Consider the following 17,314-nt stretch of genomic DNA (forward strand, 5'->3'; position numbering starts at 1 on the left):
CCTGGTAATGGGTAGCTGAACCTTGATTTGAAGTTGGTTTCTAGACTATTCTGTAAGATTCCATGCTTTCTGGAAAGAGTGAGTATTAAGCACAATTTTACTAAACCACAGAATGCACTTTAGTCAAAATAAGAGTTGGGCGGATTGTTTTTTGTTGTTTTTTTTTATGTTCGCAGTGCTAAATTGAACTGATGATGAATTAAATTCAATATTTTCAATCCCAAAGCCTTTATCCACTCCATATCCCCCTACGTTGGCCTAAAGCTTTGTGTCCTTTAAACATTTTGTAAATGGGTAAGATTCCAGTTTTCTAGGGAAATGTAGGGTAATATGTCAAATAGCAGAAGAAGCCTCCTATGGGCTCTCCACTTCAGGAAATATATCTCTGGCCATCTCAGACCATGCTTACAACAGAGCGGGGGGCATCAAAGGAGTGGCGATTTTATCCAAAGTATAGAGAGCTTCAAATAATCATTGTTTCATTGAGCGGTTACTAGGAAGTGAGAGACAGGGAAACAGCTCACGGACTAAGGCTGTGCCCCATCTCTCTAATAAATGTAACATCTTATTTGAACTGATCCCCTTAGGAACTTAGCCCACTGCTGGCTATGTTTGTAATTGGTACAGTGCTTTAAAACCTCGAATACTGCTTTCAGTTTCTGGGTGGCCATATCATTTTGTATCATGGAGCATAGGAAACCTTTGAACCCAGGGAGGGAGAGCGAATCAGTTCAGCTAACACCATTCCCAAGATTTAGGATTAAGCATGTGTGGAATTTGGGCTCTTTCACTGGTAATTGTCAGCAAGTTATTTTGCCCTTCCTGTGTTACCTGACTTGTCTGAGGCTAAATGTGAATCAGTTCATCATAGTATTTCTTTCCACTGAGCCAGCCCGCCCTCCCTCCCTGCCTCCCTTCCTTCCTGTTTTTCTTTCAACAGAAATAGCTTTATATAGGAACAGCCATTAGTGTGGCATACATCACATAAGATTGGTTCTTTTTCTTAGGTCATCAAAGCATTGCAGAGGGTTGACAATATGGTCGGCATGCTGATGGATGGTCTAAAAGAGCTGAATTTGCACCGGTGCCTGAACCTCATCCTCATTTCAGATCATGGTATCTCAATTTTCATCATTTACCCTTCAAGTTAAATGGTGCCCCCCCCCCTCAGTTTACTTGATTGATCATTGTTTCATTATTTTATCTTATTGTTGTAGTTAATTCTTTTTTTAAAAAAAACATAATTTCATGTGGAAAGTCTTTAGGAAAACATAATATTAAATATAAAGTACAAATGAAACACAGAATTCACAGAAGTCTAAGAGCCTATCAATAAAAATACTTACACCCATGTTCTGATTTGGGGAAAACTTACACCAGGAATTTGAATAGTTAAAAAAATTATTTTATATTAAATTTTGGTAAATCTACTCTAACAATTTAGATTTAATTTGAACAGATTATTATGTACCTTTTCTATTTGTTTTAGCATGATAAGTCCGACTTTAAAAAAAAATTATCTTTATTGTTGAAACTATTACAGATGTGTTCCCCCTCTCCCCCGTTGACCCTTTTCACCCAGCAAAAAGTCTGACTTTGGAGGCAGTAAATATTAATTTTGGCACTATTTTAATTTCACTTTTACTTACTGTGATCTTTATAATACATGTTTTTATATAGCCTTGGGACTATAGAAGTGGTGTGGATACAAGAAAATAGAATACAAGTTCTTTTTATTATTTTTTTCTTGTTGTTATTGTTGTTTGCTTCAGAAATAATTACTGAAAATTATTTCTAGAAACAGTCCTAAAAAGTCATATCCTAAGGAAACTCTAGGCCTGGAATGAGAATAAGAATTTTACACTCCCAGTTCATATTCTAGGTGATTTGGGGAAAATAATGAGGCTTTCATATTTATTCTAAAAATGTGATATTCCTCCTCACTCTCATAAAGACATAAAGATATTATTTATATATATAAAAGCCTAAGTGACCATCTGACCGTTCAACCGGTAGCTATGATGCGCACTGACCCCCACGGGGCAGATGTTCAATGCAGGAGCTGCCAAGCTGCGGTGACTTGGCAGATGTGGTTCTCAGGTAACGCACCTGGAACCAAGGAGGAGGGAGCCCGATTCTGGGTGCATCACTCGAGAATCACCCTTTCACAATCCGGGACCCCTTGGGGGATGTCAGAGAGCTGGTTTTGGCCCAATCCCCTCAGGCCAGGCCGGGGGACCGGTGCACTGGGCCTCTACTGGTACATAAATAAGAAGAAACATTAAACTAATTTTGGATAAAGGAAAGGGAAAAGATTTTTTTTAAAAGTAAAGTAAGTGGTAGATATAGCTAGGATTCTGTGTCTTACCTATTAGATATTTAACATGAATACTGAGCACATGTTTATTGAATTAAATTCAAGAAGTGAAAGACATTTTGTTCTACATGTTAAATTTTTCATTCAAGTTGCAACATGTTTTGGATTTTTTTTCTTTTTTTACCTAGGCATGGAACAAGGCAGTTGTAAGAAATATGTATATCTGAATAAATATCTGGGGGATGTTAAAAATATTAAAGTTGTATATGGACCTGCAGCTCGACTGAGACCCTCTGATGTCCCAGATAAATACTATTCATGTAAGTATAGTTTTATGCTGACCTTGAATATGATGATATCTAGACTATGTTCCTCTAAATCATGATATGTCTAAACTAAAGAGAATCAGTCCTAGCTAGTTTGGCTTAGTGGATAGAGTGTTGGCCTGCAGACCCAAGGGTCCTGGGTTCGATTCTGGTCGAGGGCATGTACCTTGTTGCAGCTCCTTCCGAACCCAGACCCTGGTCAGGGATTGTGCAGGAAGCAACCAAACAATGTGTTTCTCTCACATCAATGTTTCTCTCTGTCTTTCCCTCTTTCTTTCACTCTCTCTAAAAATCAATGGAAAAATATCCTAGGGTAAGGATTAACAACACATAAAAAGAGAATCAATTGAAGTTAATTTCCTTTTCATGATTAAATAATCTCCAGTGAAAATCTTCCCCTCAGGGGACTGGATGTGAGGTTAGGTCTGACCACCATAGTATTCATGAGCTTCGTACAATTTTATGTTGTATTGTGTGTTTTGTTTATATTAGGCTCAAGATTACTTGTACAAAAAAACTGAAGAGAAAAGTTTAGCTACATTTATTCAACTTTAATTAATGACATTCCATTAAAATAATTTTCTCAGGTTATAGAATAATATTCTATTATGAGGAAGAATGCTGGCAGAGATGATTAATTCTATAAGCAATTGATTTCTGTCCTCAGAAATGACGTTCTTTTAAACCTATTAAAAAAGCAATAACAGTGTATTTTGTAAACAGAGAAGAAATTTTACATTCTCTCTTGACCACCCAGACTACCAAGAAATAGTTTTAAATGTTTATTCTTTTGCAAGTCAAGCCTATTTCATAATTGTTTGCACTTCTGTTATACCCCTCTTTTTTCTTTGTTTGTTTGACAAGTTGTAAAATATTATTGTTATACATTGGAAAATTCACAATAGTAAGGCTATCAATTTTTTCTAAAATTAGAGGACAATTTTCCTCAAGAATTTTATATATACCCCTCTTTTTGATTACTGTCTTGGTAACTTTCAGATACTTAGGGCCATTTTGTTTATCTTTTTGTTAGAATTAACTTCTAAAATGGAGGGGGAAGAAAGCTCTTCTGACAGTTATCAAAACTGGAACCACATATACAGTGATGGGATAAACATCAAATAGCCACACACAAAAAATGAGTTAGGTTTGGGCACTGAGTGCTATATGTGCTAATAGGTACTGTTGAATATTTATGATGAAAAAATAGATTTTGCTCCAGGAAAATGGTTAAATATATTAACATAGTGACCCAAAGCATAGACTCTATATGCATAACAAATTTTAATTAGTATTTTTTATTTATTGATTTTTTTTGGGGGGGGGAGAGATAGAGAGAGAGGGAGAAACATCAAGTTGTTGTCCCACTTATTTATGCATTCATTGGTTGATTCTTGTATGTGCGCTGACCAGGGATCAAACCGCAACCTTGGTGTATTAGGATGACACTCTAACCAACTAAGCTACCTGGCCAGGGCCCCTAATTAGTATTTTTTAAATGTATAAGAGTAACATACAATAGCTATAGAACCTCTTATAAAAACTGTAGAGGAATGGCAGTCCCAGAAATGTTTAGGATGGGATGCCTAAGCTTTAGCCACACTCTTAGCTCAGGCCCCCAAGTTTCCCAAATTAAAGCAAAAACTATACCTATACATACATATATATATAATTTAATTTCATATATATATGAATATGTATTACATATTCTTTTATTTGGATAATTTTGTCAAAATTATGTAAAGTCTAACTAATTAGAAAGCTAGACTGGAATTAGGTAATTGTGGGCTTGCTATGCAAACACAGTTCCAAAACTATTCTACTTCTTCTTTTTTCCTGAGTTTCTCTCTATCCCTCTTATTGTGAAATTCTGGAGTTATCAGTGACTATCAAAGTATATAAAACAAAAACTAACCGTTTCCCACCCTAAGCTCCCCTAATTTGCAGCTCAGTTGCTCTCTTTAGAGATGAACACTGTTAGGTTTGGAATGTGTCTTCTCAGACATTTTCTATGGGTATATAAAACACATTCATTTTCATTTTTATTCAGTGAAATCATACTAGCTCTAGCAGATGGATGCATGAGTATTTGACTGCATGAATGGATAGATGGATGGATTAATGGGTGGGTAGACAGATGAATAGGCAGTTGGATAGATGGTCACGTGGAGACAACTGGATGGTTAGGTGGATGTTCTGTAACTTGCCTTTTCATTTGACCGTGTGACGTAATTTCATTGGCTTGGGTGGGGATTCCTAAACATCTATCTTATTTCTGTCAATGGCTATTCTACACTAATAAAAGAGAAAAATGGTAATTGGCGTACGACGCTACCCTTTTCATTGGCTAATCAGGGCTATATGCAAATTAACGGGCTAATCAGGGCTATATGCAACTAAGATTGGCAGTTAACTGCCAACAAGATGGCGGTTAATTTGCATATGTAAGCACAATGCAGGGAGGCGAAAGGGAAAGCAGGAAGAAGCCCCCTGCCACTGACAGTGATCGGAAACCCAGGGGGGAGCTAAGAGCTGGGGGGCAGGGCAAAGGCGGCCCCAGGGCCGCCTTTGCCCTGCCCCCCAGCCATGATCGGAGAATCAGGTACCTTTTCCGCCCTGGCCAGTGATAGCAGGAAGTAGGGGTGGAGCCAGCGATGGGAGCTGGGCACAGTCAAAGCTGGCAGTCCCAGGAGCTAGGGGTCCCTTGCCTGGGCCTAAAGTGACGTCCACGATCACGGGGCCGCTGCCACTGCAGGTCCCCGCTGCCCGGGCCAGACGCCTAGGCCAGAGGCGTTAGGCCTGGGCAGGGGCGGAGCCTGCAACCACGGGGAGCTGGGGGTCCCCTGCCCAGGCCTGACACCTCTGCCAGGGGCCTCAGGCCTGGTCAAGGGGCCGATCCCGTGATTGGTGATCAGAGGGTGATGAGGGTCAACTCCTCTGGCCGAGGCAACAGGCCTGGGCAAGGGGCTGATCCTGCGATTGGAGGGTGATGGGGGTCAACGCCTGAGGGCTCCCAGTATGTGAGAGGGGGCAGGCTGGGCTGAGGGACACTCCCCCCCCCCCCACACACACACACCCAGTGCACGAATTTCATGCACCGGGCCCCTAGTATATAATGATTTAAATGAGCTGTTAGAAATATTGGCCTTGAATCTGACAGTCTATATGTTTGTATTATTTTTATTTCTAATTGTAGCATACTCTCAATAATTAATTTTTTATCTTTGTACCCCTTCAGTTAATTATGAAGGCATTGTCAGAAATCTTTCTGTGAGTATCTTTATTGTTCTATTATCTAATTACTGTTAGTTTTGTATAATATATATTTATAAAATGTTCAGTATTTGTTGTTGTAATTATAGAATTAGAATTTTTGAGTAACTGGGCCAACATTTAAATGTATTGTAGATTTTAAAGATCTTTAAGGACATGTCCCAATAATTTAGGTTTGAAAGTTTTAAGAATTTGTTTATTGACATTGTTAAATTTATGTGATAGTACAAGAAAAGCATAATTGAAAACAGTTGAAGAAAAAAAACTTACAGCTGTACCACCATAAACACTGTTAGCACCACAATATATTTCTACCAGTCTTTTTTAATGCCTATTTTTTAAGTTATTGTCCTGGTGCTGAATTATCTAGACTATTTTATTTTACTTGATAGAAAATGTTCACTTTTTAAAAAAATTCCTTTAAAAGTATTTTTATTGATTTCAGAGAGGAAGGGAGAGGGAGAGAAAGATAGAAGAAACATCAATGATGAGAGAATCATTGATTGGCTGCCTCTTGCACGTCCCCTACTGGGGATCCAGCCGGAAACATGTGTCCTTGACTGGAATTGAACCCAGGACCCTTCAGTTTGCAGGCTGATACTCTATCCACTGAGCCAAACTGGTGGATAAAATTTTCTCTTTTGGATAAAACTCTTACAATTGTAGTTATACAAGTGTTTGAAAATAGGATCATCAGTAGTATCTCAAATATAATCTTGTGACACAGTCTACATATCCTGGAACATCAATGCAGTGATTATGGTTTCATGTAAAAATAAGAATATTTAATAGCTGGGAATATTTAACTTGTACATTATACAAATAGTATGAACTCATTTATTTTTCCACATATGACTTACTGGGCATGCTGGTAAAATATTTGTGAGGAAAAATTCATATGGAGTTAGAAAGCACTTTCAAAAGAAGTTTACACTTAAGAAAATCTGCAAATAATGTTTTTGTCTTTGCCTTCTATGATTTTAGTGCCGGGAGCCAAACCAGCACTTCAAACCTTACCTAAAACAGTTCTTACCCAAGCGGTTGCATTTTGCCAAAAGTGACAGGATTGAGCCCTTGACATTCTATTTGGACCCTCAGTGGCAACTTGCATTGTAAGTTTGATAGCCTCCCAGGTAAACTTAGCCTGATCTATTAGTAATTCAATAGGAAAACTGCATAAATATGATTCTCTAGACTCTATTCTAGGGTTTCTCAACCTTGGCCTCTTGACATTTTAGATAAGATAATATTGTGGGGAGCTGTGTTGTGTGTTGTGGGGTGTTTGCAAGCATTCCCAGCTTCTGCTCACTAGATGAAAAAGTTGTAACAACCCAGGTTGTCACCACACAGGCCAAAAGTCCCCGAGCAAGGGAGGATCACCTACAGCTAAGAAGCACTGCTCTGTCCACTTACTCCACAGTGATTATTTCTTGTGCTCCAGATTTGTGTTGCCACTTGCCATTGTATCTCTTCTGCATATTACAGTTATGCCTAATAATGTCTTAAAAGTCCAGCAGATAATTGGCAAAAGCTCTTTACCTTATAATGACCAATTAGCTTCATCATTATACACAGTTATTTTTTCATTCTTGTTATACTAATCTATCACTAAACCTCAGTTTATTGGTGTGTTCAGCAAATTATTTGGATCATTAATATGGTTAACATCTCAAAATTTGATCATTAACTCTCTTGATGGTTGCCAGAAAGCTAGGGTTGAGGAATTTAGTTAATAGAATTGCACTGTCTCTACTTTATGAGAGACCTGCGCTTGTAGTGTTTGGAAATATGAAAGACCAGATGGTTCTTACCCTCATGGGAGAATTAATATTTAGTGAACATCTATTATGCATCAAACATTTCTTTAGGTTAAACCATTTAATTGTTACAAACAATCTAACATGACAAAATTGAAATCAAGAGAAGATAAGTAAATTTCCAAAGTCACAGCTAATTGTTATCACAATCAAGGTTCAAAACCAGTTCTGTCTCAATGATAGTAGGTTTTTCCCCTCTATACCATATAGCTTATAGTTGATTTGTCAACAAAATAAAAGATAAAAGTGGCTTTTAATGCTTTTCAAAGCCAAGTGATTTTATTTACCTTTTCTTGGTTTGTTTTAAAAAATAGTTACTTAATCTTTATTAATGAAAATAATGCCATGGTTATAAATTTTGCTTTGTGAATTGACTTTACATTATTAATTCATATTATGTAAAAATTAGGAATCCTTCAGAAAGGAAATATTGTGGAGATGGATTTCATGGCTCTGACAACCTATTTTCAAATATGCAAGTGAGTATACCTATTATATTTTTTAAAAATAATAGTTATATCTGAAGAAAAGCTTGTATATAAAGTTTTAGACTTAAAAACACTGATTATATATCTTGAATGAGAATATTGAAAAATATACTTTCATATAGCTATTTTTCTTTGGTATTAATTAAAGTAATAGATTTTTGTTAAAATTTATATTCATATTTCATGAACATGTGACATATACCTCCTACTAAATTTCCAATAATTATTTTACATATATTATGCTGCACTAACAATATTGCTCAACAGTAAATGAAAGACAATTTGTTAATATTTGAGAAGACATCATACTTATATTCTAAATGAAAATAATACCTTAAATTTACTTTGCACTTAAAATTTTTAAAAATATACTCACAATAGTTATCTAATTTGATCCCTGCAACACTGTGTGAGATGGGCAGGGTGAGGTATATATCCCATTTCATAGATAAAATTGGATTTCATTGTACTATTGTTCTGAATGTCAAGTCAGGAATTACGGAGAAGTTAACAAAATTATTCTAGATGTCCTTAGATTATCTGTGCAACAGGGGTTAAAAAAATTCCCACCAAGTTCATTGGCCATAGTATTTTTCCTCTTAACATAATCAGTTTATATATGTACAATGTAAATAATATAAATTCACTTTAAAAAATTTATAATTAATATTTTTCATTTACAGTTAGCATTCAATATTGCAATTAGTTTCAGGTGTCACAGCATAGCTCTTACACATTTATGTAACTTACTAAGTGAGTCCCCAGTAAGTCTAGTACCCAACTGGCACCATACATAGTTATTATAATATTATTGACTATACTCCCTATACTGTACTTTACATTTGACCAACTGTATTCATAACTGGAATTCATAAACTGCTACTTTCCTGGTCAATCTAGGCCCTCTTTATTGGCTATGGACCTGGACTCAAGCACGGTCTTGAAGTTGATTCCTTTGAAAATATTGAAGTCTATAACTTAATGTGTGGTAAGTGAACAGGCAGCTTTCATCCCTTCTGAAAACGGCTGAGATAGGATGATCAAAAATAAGTTACTTGATGGGCACCTTTGTGAAGATGATGATGAGGCAAGATAGACCCTCACATTTCTACCTTTTTCCTTCCTGACCCCAACTCATTGAAAAAATGTGCCCAACATACTATCTGATTACTTATCTGATTCTTCCACTAAGCTGCACGTTGGTAAAGTACAATACCCAGAGTAGGGAGGTCTGTACATCCTCAGTGTTTGGTACTTTGCCAGGGCTCAATTACATGACCATTGAATCAGATCAGTGTGTGAACTGCGTCCAGCACGGCCAGTGGTGAACTTGAGGAGGCACGGTGAAGGATTAAAGAAAACAGCCAAGAGAATACAGTTGGGGCTAGGTGGATCACTGTGCCTGGATGAGGAAACAGTGGCCCTGCCTGTAAGCAGGATCTTTATTTTATAGTCAGATCACACAAAGCAAAACAAGGGCAAGATGCTTACAATGTTCTTGTGAGTTTCAAATCTGCTTCTTTCCTGTTGTTGCCATTCTCTGAACTCTATCAAGCTTTGTTTTGGCAGCACTTGCTGCACCTCCTGCAGCCCACATCCCTCAGCTACCTAGGACTACAAGGTCAGACTATAAGGTCAAGCTTACAACCATAGCCTTTGGCTATAATTGTGCTGGGAGGGCTTTTCCCTCCAAGCTGGCCCCAACCAGGACTGGGCCGGGGATCAAACCTATAACTGAGGCACGCTCCCTTGACCAGGAATCAAACCATAACCCTTTGGTCTTCGGACTGACACTCTAAACACTGAGCAAAACCAGCCAGGGAATTCTGTGCCCAAAATAGTACTTTGTGGGTGGAATATTACATCTTAAATATTAATTGTTTTTTCTGATAATGATACTGGGCATTTACAAAACCTTAAATATGTCCTAAGTATAATTCTTTCAATGGGAGCTGATTTACATAAATGAATTACTAGATCTTAAAGCACTTAAAACAGTGCCTGGCATATAGTAAGTGCTTTATTATGTAAGTGTGTGCTATTACTATTATTAAGAGCATGAATCTTAGACTTGGACAAAGCTAGTTTTGAATCCTAGGTCTATTATCTTAGTAGCTTTGAGACATTGAGCCAAAGGCTCTGATTACTCATCTGTCAAATATAGACAATAACTTATTAAATTGTTTGGAGGATTAAGTAAAAAAAAATATCTTAGTACGGTGATTGGCATATAATAAGCATTCAACATATGCTAATTATATTTATTACAAACATTAAAGTTCGTAAAAATTCATAAAGAAGTATAGCATATACCTCAGTATTTCCATAAAGACTAGCATAGTTAAAAATACTCTAAATCCCAAGAGAATTTTAGAGTTCTATTTTAGGTAAAGAATTAAGGATTCATATAAATATGGTTTTAAGTAATATAAATCATAGTACAAGTCTATTTATTTGATTTTGAAACTTTTAAGTAATCTTTACCGTTCTTGGAATTATGCAGACTTACTGAATTTGACACCTGCTCCTAATAATGGAACTCATGGAAGTCTTAACCACCTTCTAAAGAATCCTGTTTACACCCCAAAGCATCCCAAAGAAGTCCGCCCCCCAGTGCAGTGCCCCTTCACAAGGACCCCCAGCGACAACCTTGGCTGCTCCTGTGATCCCTCAGTAAGTGTTGCTGAGAAGTTGTGCCCAGTGTGTATGTTTTCATAGCACTTCTGCATAGCATGTGCTGTGGAAAGACTTAATGATCAAATTAAAATTTATGAGTGAGAGTAAAAATAATATTTATTTCTAATTCTAATGACACATGCAGACTTTTTATTATTTATTTTTCCTCTACCTTATTTTTGCCTCTATTTTTATCCCTGGGTGTTGTGACTTGACTTGCAGTTTGGGGGAAGTTTAGCTGAGTCCTCTTATCCCAGCAGTGAGGTCTTGATTATAAACCAGTCACCACATTCATTTTCTAAAGTGCATCCCCACCTTATTTTAAATTTAGGGGGAAAATATCTCTTTTTGGGGTACAGAATGGATATATGACACTGTTCCAGTTTTCTCCAACTTTAATATATAGTTATCATAAAAGGATGAAAATATGTGACAGGTTATGAGCAAAATTGATGAAATCCCTAAAGATGGAAATTTGGGGAGTGGTTGAATTTGTTCTTTCTATTTTGTTTTAGGCTTCTAGAAAGACTGAGGAGTAGGGCTAAGAATTTTAAAGTAGCAATTATATTCTCATCTTTCAATTAATAGTGTGCTTGTGCTAACAATTTTGTCTTTTTTCAACTGTCATCCTTATCCCTTTATCCTCAACATAAAAAAAAAAAAAAATTTTTGACTTGTACAAGATGGTTTTAAATTGTATCTTTGTTCTACAATGGAATAATTAATCTATAGATGTTGTTTGTTACAAAATTAAAACATGTCTTTCATTCCTTAAAAATAGTATTATTAACTCTATAGATGTTTCCAGTCATGGATTTTCAGACACAGTTGAATCTGACCATGGCAGAAGGTAAGGCATGTTTATTCTTCAACTTGAAATAGGGAAGCAGGCTTTTTCTCAATAGTGTGAATCACAGAGAACTTGTTTGGTGGCAATTTTTAGAACCGCTAATAAAATAAAAGTAGTGGAGGACCACCTGATATAAAGCATAGAGATTTCTTTGCTTGACAGTCTAGATGGTTAATCATAAGGAAAGAAGGGATATTTATAGTGGAAACAGTACGCAATATGTTTAGTGGAAACTGAATCACTCTTTATGAACATAGTAGAGATCTTTTGAGATTTTGAAGATTTTTTAGGTTTATAATAAATCTTCCAATTTCCACTTAAAATACATGTTAAATGTCTATCTCACTGGGTTCTTAGTTAATTACAAGAGAGTATAAATTGAATCACTTATCTAAAGTTATTTCTTCATCACCTGTGAATGAAAATTAAGACTATGCAGACATCTGATGAAATTTGTTAGTTTGACTTGGATGTTCAGTGACACTTCAATATACAGTGTCTGATACACTTGACAGAGTCTCTAATAGATTAAGTTACTTGTCTCACATTATCTTCCTGCTGGAATAAAAGGTGAATTCTGCACTGTTCTTTACTTGATCTTATCTGTATAAAATTCTATACATGTTCAGTTAGAGAAACCTTTGGTGATCCCAAGGTGTTAAAGTGTTGTGGTAAAGAATGACACTTTGGAATTTGGGTAGAACTGGGTTTGAATATGAGCTTAGAAACTATGTCCATGGAAACAAGTATTTACTTCCTACCAGCTGCTGTTTCCTCACCTGTAAAATGGTTATATAACCTTAATTTATAGGACTATTTATTTATTTATTTTAAAATATATTTTATTGATTTTTTACAGAGAGGAAGGGAGAGGGATAGAGAGTTAGAAACATCGATGAGAGAGAAACATCAACCAGCTGCCTCCTGCACACTCCCTACTGGAGATGTGCCCACAACCAAGGTACATGCCCTTGACCGGAATCGAACCTGGGACCTTTCAGTCCGCAGGCTGACACTCTATCCACTGAGCCAAATCAGTTAGGGCTATAGGGCTATTTAATAATTAAATTAGATGGTGTCTACAAAGAACTCTACAAAGCACATGACACTTGGGGAAAGGGCAAAAAAGCAGTCTATACTATTATTGATTCATTCAGCTTAGTCTCATAATTTCAGGTCTGCACTTTTGCTTTCCAAGTACATGCATTTTCTTTCTGGAGTACATCCTGAACAAGAAGTAATTGCAATAATGTTAAAGAATTTTAGCAATGGAATTTCTAAATTGCTGAAATTTCTAGCAGTTTCATGTTTATTGTGATATCTTCATATTACATTGCTCTTTAGAATCTTCATGAACAAAAAGTGCACTACTGAATCCCTTTTGTTTCCTTAATTGTTTATGGTGCTGCTCTTTGAATTTTTTTTTTGTTTGTTAAAAACTATTGTTTCAGTATTTTAAGTAGGGGAAAGAATTAGATGAGTGTATCATATATATTATCATGTAATGCACTCTAAGTACATTGAAAAGGTGTCTTTGTTTTCCTCCTGCGACCCAAGAGAAGGTTATTAAGCGTGGCACTTTACCCTACGGGAGACCCAGGGTTCTCCAGAAGAGCAGCACTGTCTGTCTGCTCTACCAGCACCAGTTCGTGAGTGGTTACAGCCAAGACATCCAGATGCCCCTCTGGTCATCCTACTCCGTGAACAGAAATGCAAGTATTTGCCACCCTTTTAGTTCTGTGCGGTTACTTCAAATTATCACTAAGCAAAACATTGAGAGCATTGTTTATCACTGTTAATCTTGGCTCTGTAATCACTTCTCAAATTAGGTCACTGAACTGGGAGTCAGAAAAATTAGGTCTCAGCTCTGCCAGTAACATTGAGACTTGGAGAATATTTCTTTTTCTGTGAAACGAGGGATGTGCAGTAAATCCTTCTCTCTGGCCTTTGGTTTAAAGACTTTACGATTTTATTTTATAATTTTATGAAATCATTTTTACAATCAGTCACAATTATTCATCTCTAAATGCATAGGTATGTGGGTACACGGATTTCCCTCAACTGCTCAACTCTTAGCAGATTCTCACTGATGGAGAAGGCTCAGTCGCCTCCCTGCATATACCATCCATCCACAGGCAGACCCCTGAACCAAACCAGGGAGAAGCTGGGGGTCCTGTTCACCCCCCAAACCAGAGGAGTCAGGCCTTGAGAGGAGTGAGGGAAAATGTCCCAGAATAAGACCACCATTCCTCCTCACTCCTGGGGCCTGTGGTGGAAAGAGAAATAATCAGAGATGGGCTTTGAAAGAGAGAACAAAGGGTGGAGATGAGATTTAGATCTTACTTGAGATGGAAGTTTTAAACTAGACTGACCAGCTTTTCAGAAACTGAAAGTATCTGGCAAGCTGTGCGATGTCCTTAAAAGATAGAGAGCTTAGATGAGTTGAACTTAAAAAATAAAACTATTGTTGATATCACTGAGATAGCTAAATAAAAATATAAGGGTATGTGTGTGTATATATATATATATATATATATATATATATATATATATATGTATGTGTGTACATATATATATATAATTTCTGTGTTTAAAAATACATAGTGCACACACATTCAGATATTTACATAATATTTCTACCTTAAACTTGAATTAAATATATATATATATAGAAGACTATACTCAAACACAGTAAACACTTTTCACATTTTTTTTAAACTTGACTTTGTACTACATAGCATTCTACACAGTTTTGTCGGTCCCCATCCATTTATTGTTGTTTAATACCTCAACTATGGTGTTTTGGTTGTTTATTATCAGCTCTCTTATGTAATCAAAGCTGCAAAACTTCCGAGTCATCACTACTTCTGAGGTTTTCACATTACATTGCTGTGCAGCAGCTTTTTTACACTTGCCCACCCCTAAACTCTTGGTTGTGTAACAGTATGGAAGGTAGTCTCAAATTTCTACAAATCAGCAATTCCCTATATAAAAGTTTGAAATTGAGTAAAAAAAAACAAACACCTATTATCAGCAAAATTAGCACACCATAGTAGGAAACTATTTGCACATATATGACAAATGATTAATGTCCTTAATATTGTAAAGAGTTTGCACTTCAGATAGAAAAGAGATGAATACCATAGTAGGAAATGGAAAACTGATAAAGGACATGAACAGACAGCAAGAACTCCGTAATTTTATGATGTAGTTCACCTTTAGCTACTTACAAAGTCCTCTCCTTCCTTTTACATACCTGATACCTGATGGTGCTTTTCATTTTGATCTTCAGGACAGTTTCTCTACAGAAGACTTTTCCAACTGCCTTTATGAGGATCTACGAATTTCCCTTAGTCCTGTCCATAAATGTTCATTTTATAAAAATAATGCTAAAATGAGTTATGGGTTCCTCTCTCCGCCACGTAAGTTTCTTCTTCCCTGACCTCCTCTTCCCCCATCCTCTTTCTCTCTTCCTTTTCTTTCTTGTGGGACAATGTACATCATCATATTTACTGATTGATGAAAATTGTGAGTGAGAAATACAACTACTAGGGAAAATTTTAAAACTAGGTCTCAAATGTAAAATTTAGAAAACTTTATTTTTGATTGAAAGGGTAGTTGACTCAGTACAGATATTGTAGGTAGGGCACACTTCACTTTTCTGCATTTCTTCTAACCAGAATTTGAAAAATCTCAGTGAGGTCAGAAAAATGCATCTGCATTTTTTAGAAGGAGATATCATTTTGTTGTTTGAAAACAAAAATCTAATTTGTCAAAGAATTAGGTAAAGGTAGAGCCTAAATGCTCTTGCTCTCTCACCAATACATAGCCCCTAGGGAGTGGCTTTTTTCTTTCTAAGTTAAATGTTCTGTTTTTAAAAGTGGCAGATTTGTATGTGAATGAGAACACATTTTGAGGCAGCCCTAAAGAGGAACAAATCAGAAGGCTCTCGGTGCTCAAATACCCTTAATAGCCAGTTCATTCCCGGGAATAACTGTCTGAAGTCAGAACCTGGCCATTGCTTTATAAAAATAGACCAGGTCCCAGCTGAAAATCCATACAAAGAAGCCTTGTACAGCTTTTCCAGGCAGACATCCTGTGATGTTTTTTCTGGTGGTAGGTGTTGTTCTGAAGCCAGATATTGTGTTTTTTCTTTTCACCGTGAAAGAGTTTAAGGACAGAAGATTGTCAACACAATATGCTTTAGTTGAAATAAGACAAATAAGGTAAAATATGAAAATGTTTAATTTGGGGCCCTTCTTATTAAAGTTTTTGTAAAGTTTTTTCTTTGAAGAAGAACATATCTGAATATTTTATTTTGTTGAGGGACTTGACCAAATGCATTGAATTTCTCCCTTGAACCAGTACCTGAGAAAGTTTTACAGGTTTGGGATAATACTCAGCTTATTTTTTTAAATGCACCCTATGAGAAAGTATAATTTCCAATGTTATTCGTGAAGAATGAAATAGTTGTTCTTTTTATTCTCTTTGTAGAACTAAACAAAGGTTCAAATAAAATATATTCTGAAGCATTGCTTACCACTAACATAGTACCAATGTACCCAAGTTTTCAAGGTAAAAATTTTTAACTCTACATTTCATAATTTCAATGGATTTCTGTGTTTATATATAATAGCTATAATTTATGTGATAAGACCTGCTCTAAATGAAATCACTGAATATCAAATACATTCTTATTGGTTTGTTTGAAATTGAGAATTCCAGTATACAAAAAATTTTACCAGTATTAGAATTATGGTATATCCCAATATAATTATTCTGCTCTCTCCTTAAATGTTTATAAACGTTTTTGGTGATAAAAAGTATATAATGTTTTTTTTTCTAAGTTACCAAGCTAACATTGTCTATTAACTTTCAGTCTGTGTTACTATTTGGAAGTTCCTGATAATTTTTTTTAAATCTTGAAATGAATAGATTTTATATTGTGATTGATTACTGCAGCATTTGACTCTTACAAGAATGAATGTACTTCAAGTGACATAGGGAATTCAAAATATAGAGCATACAAATAGATTTTTATTCTAGTTCACATCTAGAATACTTGTAAATATTTCAAAGGGAATATTCAGATATTGAGAATAAATCTGAATGACCCGTCTTGTCCCTGTTGGTCATTTCTTTTTAATGCTTAGCGATGACATGTGACCACAAGTTCCTGATGCTGCCCAGGTCCAGGGAAGGCAGAAACAGAGTTGAATATAACATTTGTGTACCAGTCTTTCCCAAAGGGCAAAGGTGAACAGTGAATTTTTGGCCTCACACTAAGATTGGAGCCAAACTTGACTTTTATCTCTAATTACTACAAACGCTAGTTTTGAATCATGGTGTTGGATTTACTTTACATGACAGCACGGCTCCTTGTTTTTTTGAAACTGCACTGTCCTTCTTGTTTCAGCAATATGGCGCTACTTTCACAGCACCCTACTGCCACGGTATGCTGAAGAAAGAAATGGCGTCAATGTTGTCAGTGGCCCTGTGTTTGACTCTGACTACGATGGACATTATGATGCCTCCGAGACGCTGAAACAGTAAGAACATATGTCATT

General features: G+C 36.2%; 1 protein-coding gene across 1 annotated transcript in view; it reads left to right on the forward strand.

Moving 5' to 3' along the window:
• Positions 1–17,314, forward strand: part of ENPP1 (ectonucleotide pyrophosphatase/phosphodiesterase 1) — a 59,809-nt gene that overhangs the window by 36,279 nt on the left and 6,216 nt on the right. The window contains exons 12-23 of the mRNA XM_036317343.1: positions 1,008–1,116; positions 2,506–2,637; positions 5,882–5,913; positions 6,901–7,028; positions 8,143–8,212; positions 9,122–9,209; positions 10,725–10,894; positions 11,696–11,747; positions 13,305–13,459; positions 15,040–15,169; positions 16,242–16,322; positions 17,164–17,296. Coding sequence (XP_036173236.1) covers positions 1,008–1,116; positions 2,506–2,637; positions 5,882–5,913; positions 6,901–7,028; positions 8,143–8,212; positions 9,122–9,209; positions 10,725–10,894; positions 11,696–11,747; positions 13,305–13,459; positions 15,040–15,169; positions 16,242–16,322; positions 17,164–17,296 — 1,280 coding nt within the window. The remainder of the gene's footprint in view (positions 1–1,007; positions 1,117–2,505; positions 2,638–5,881; positions 5,914–6,900; positions 7,029–8,142; positions 8,213–9,121; positions 9,210–10,724; positions 10,895–11,695; positions 11,748–13,304; positions 13,460–15,039; positions 15,170–16,241; positions 16,323–17,163; positions 17,297–17,314) is intronic.

Source organism: Myotis myotis, unplaced genomic scaffold (assembly GCF_014108235.1).
Source record: "Myotis myotis isolate mMyoMyo1 unplaced genomic scaffold, mMyoMyo1.p scaffold_m19_p_7, whole genome shotgun sequence".
NCBI classification, from domain to species: domain Eukaryota; kingdom Metazoa; phylum Chordata; class Mammalia; order Chiroptera; family Vespertilionidae; genus Myotis; species Myotis myotis.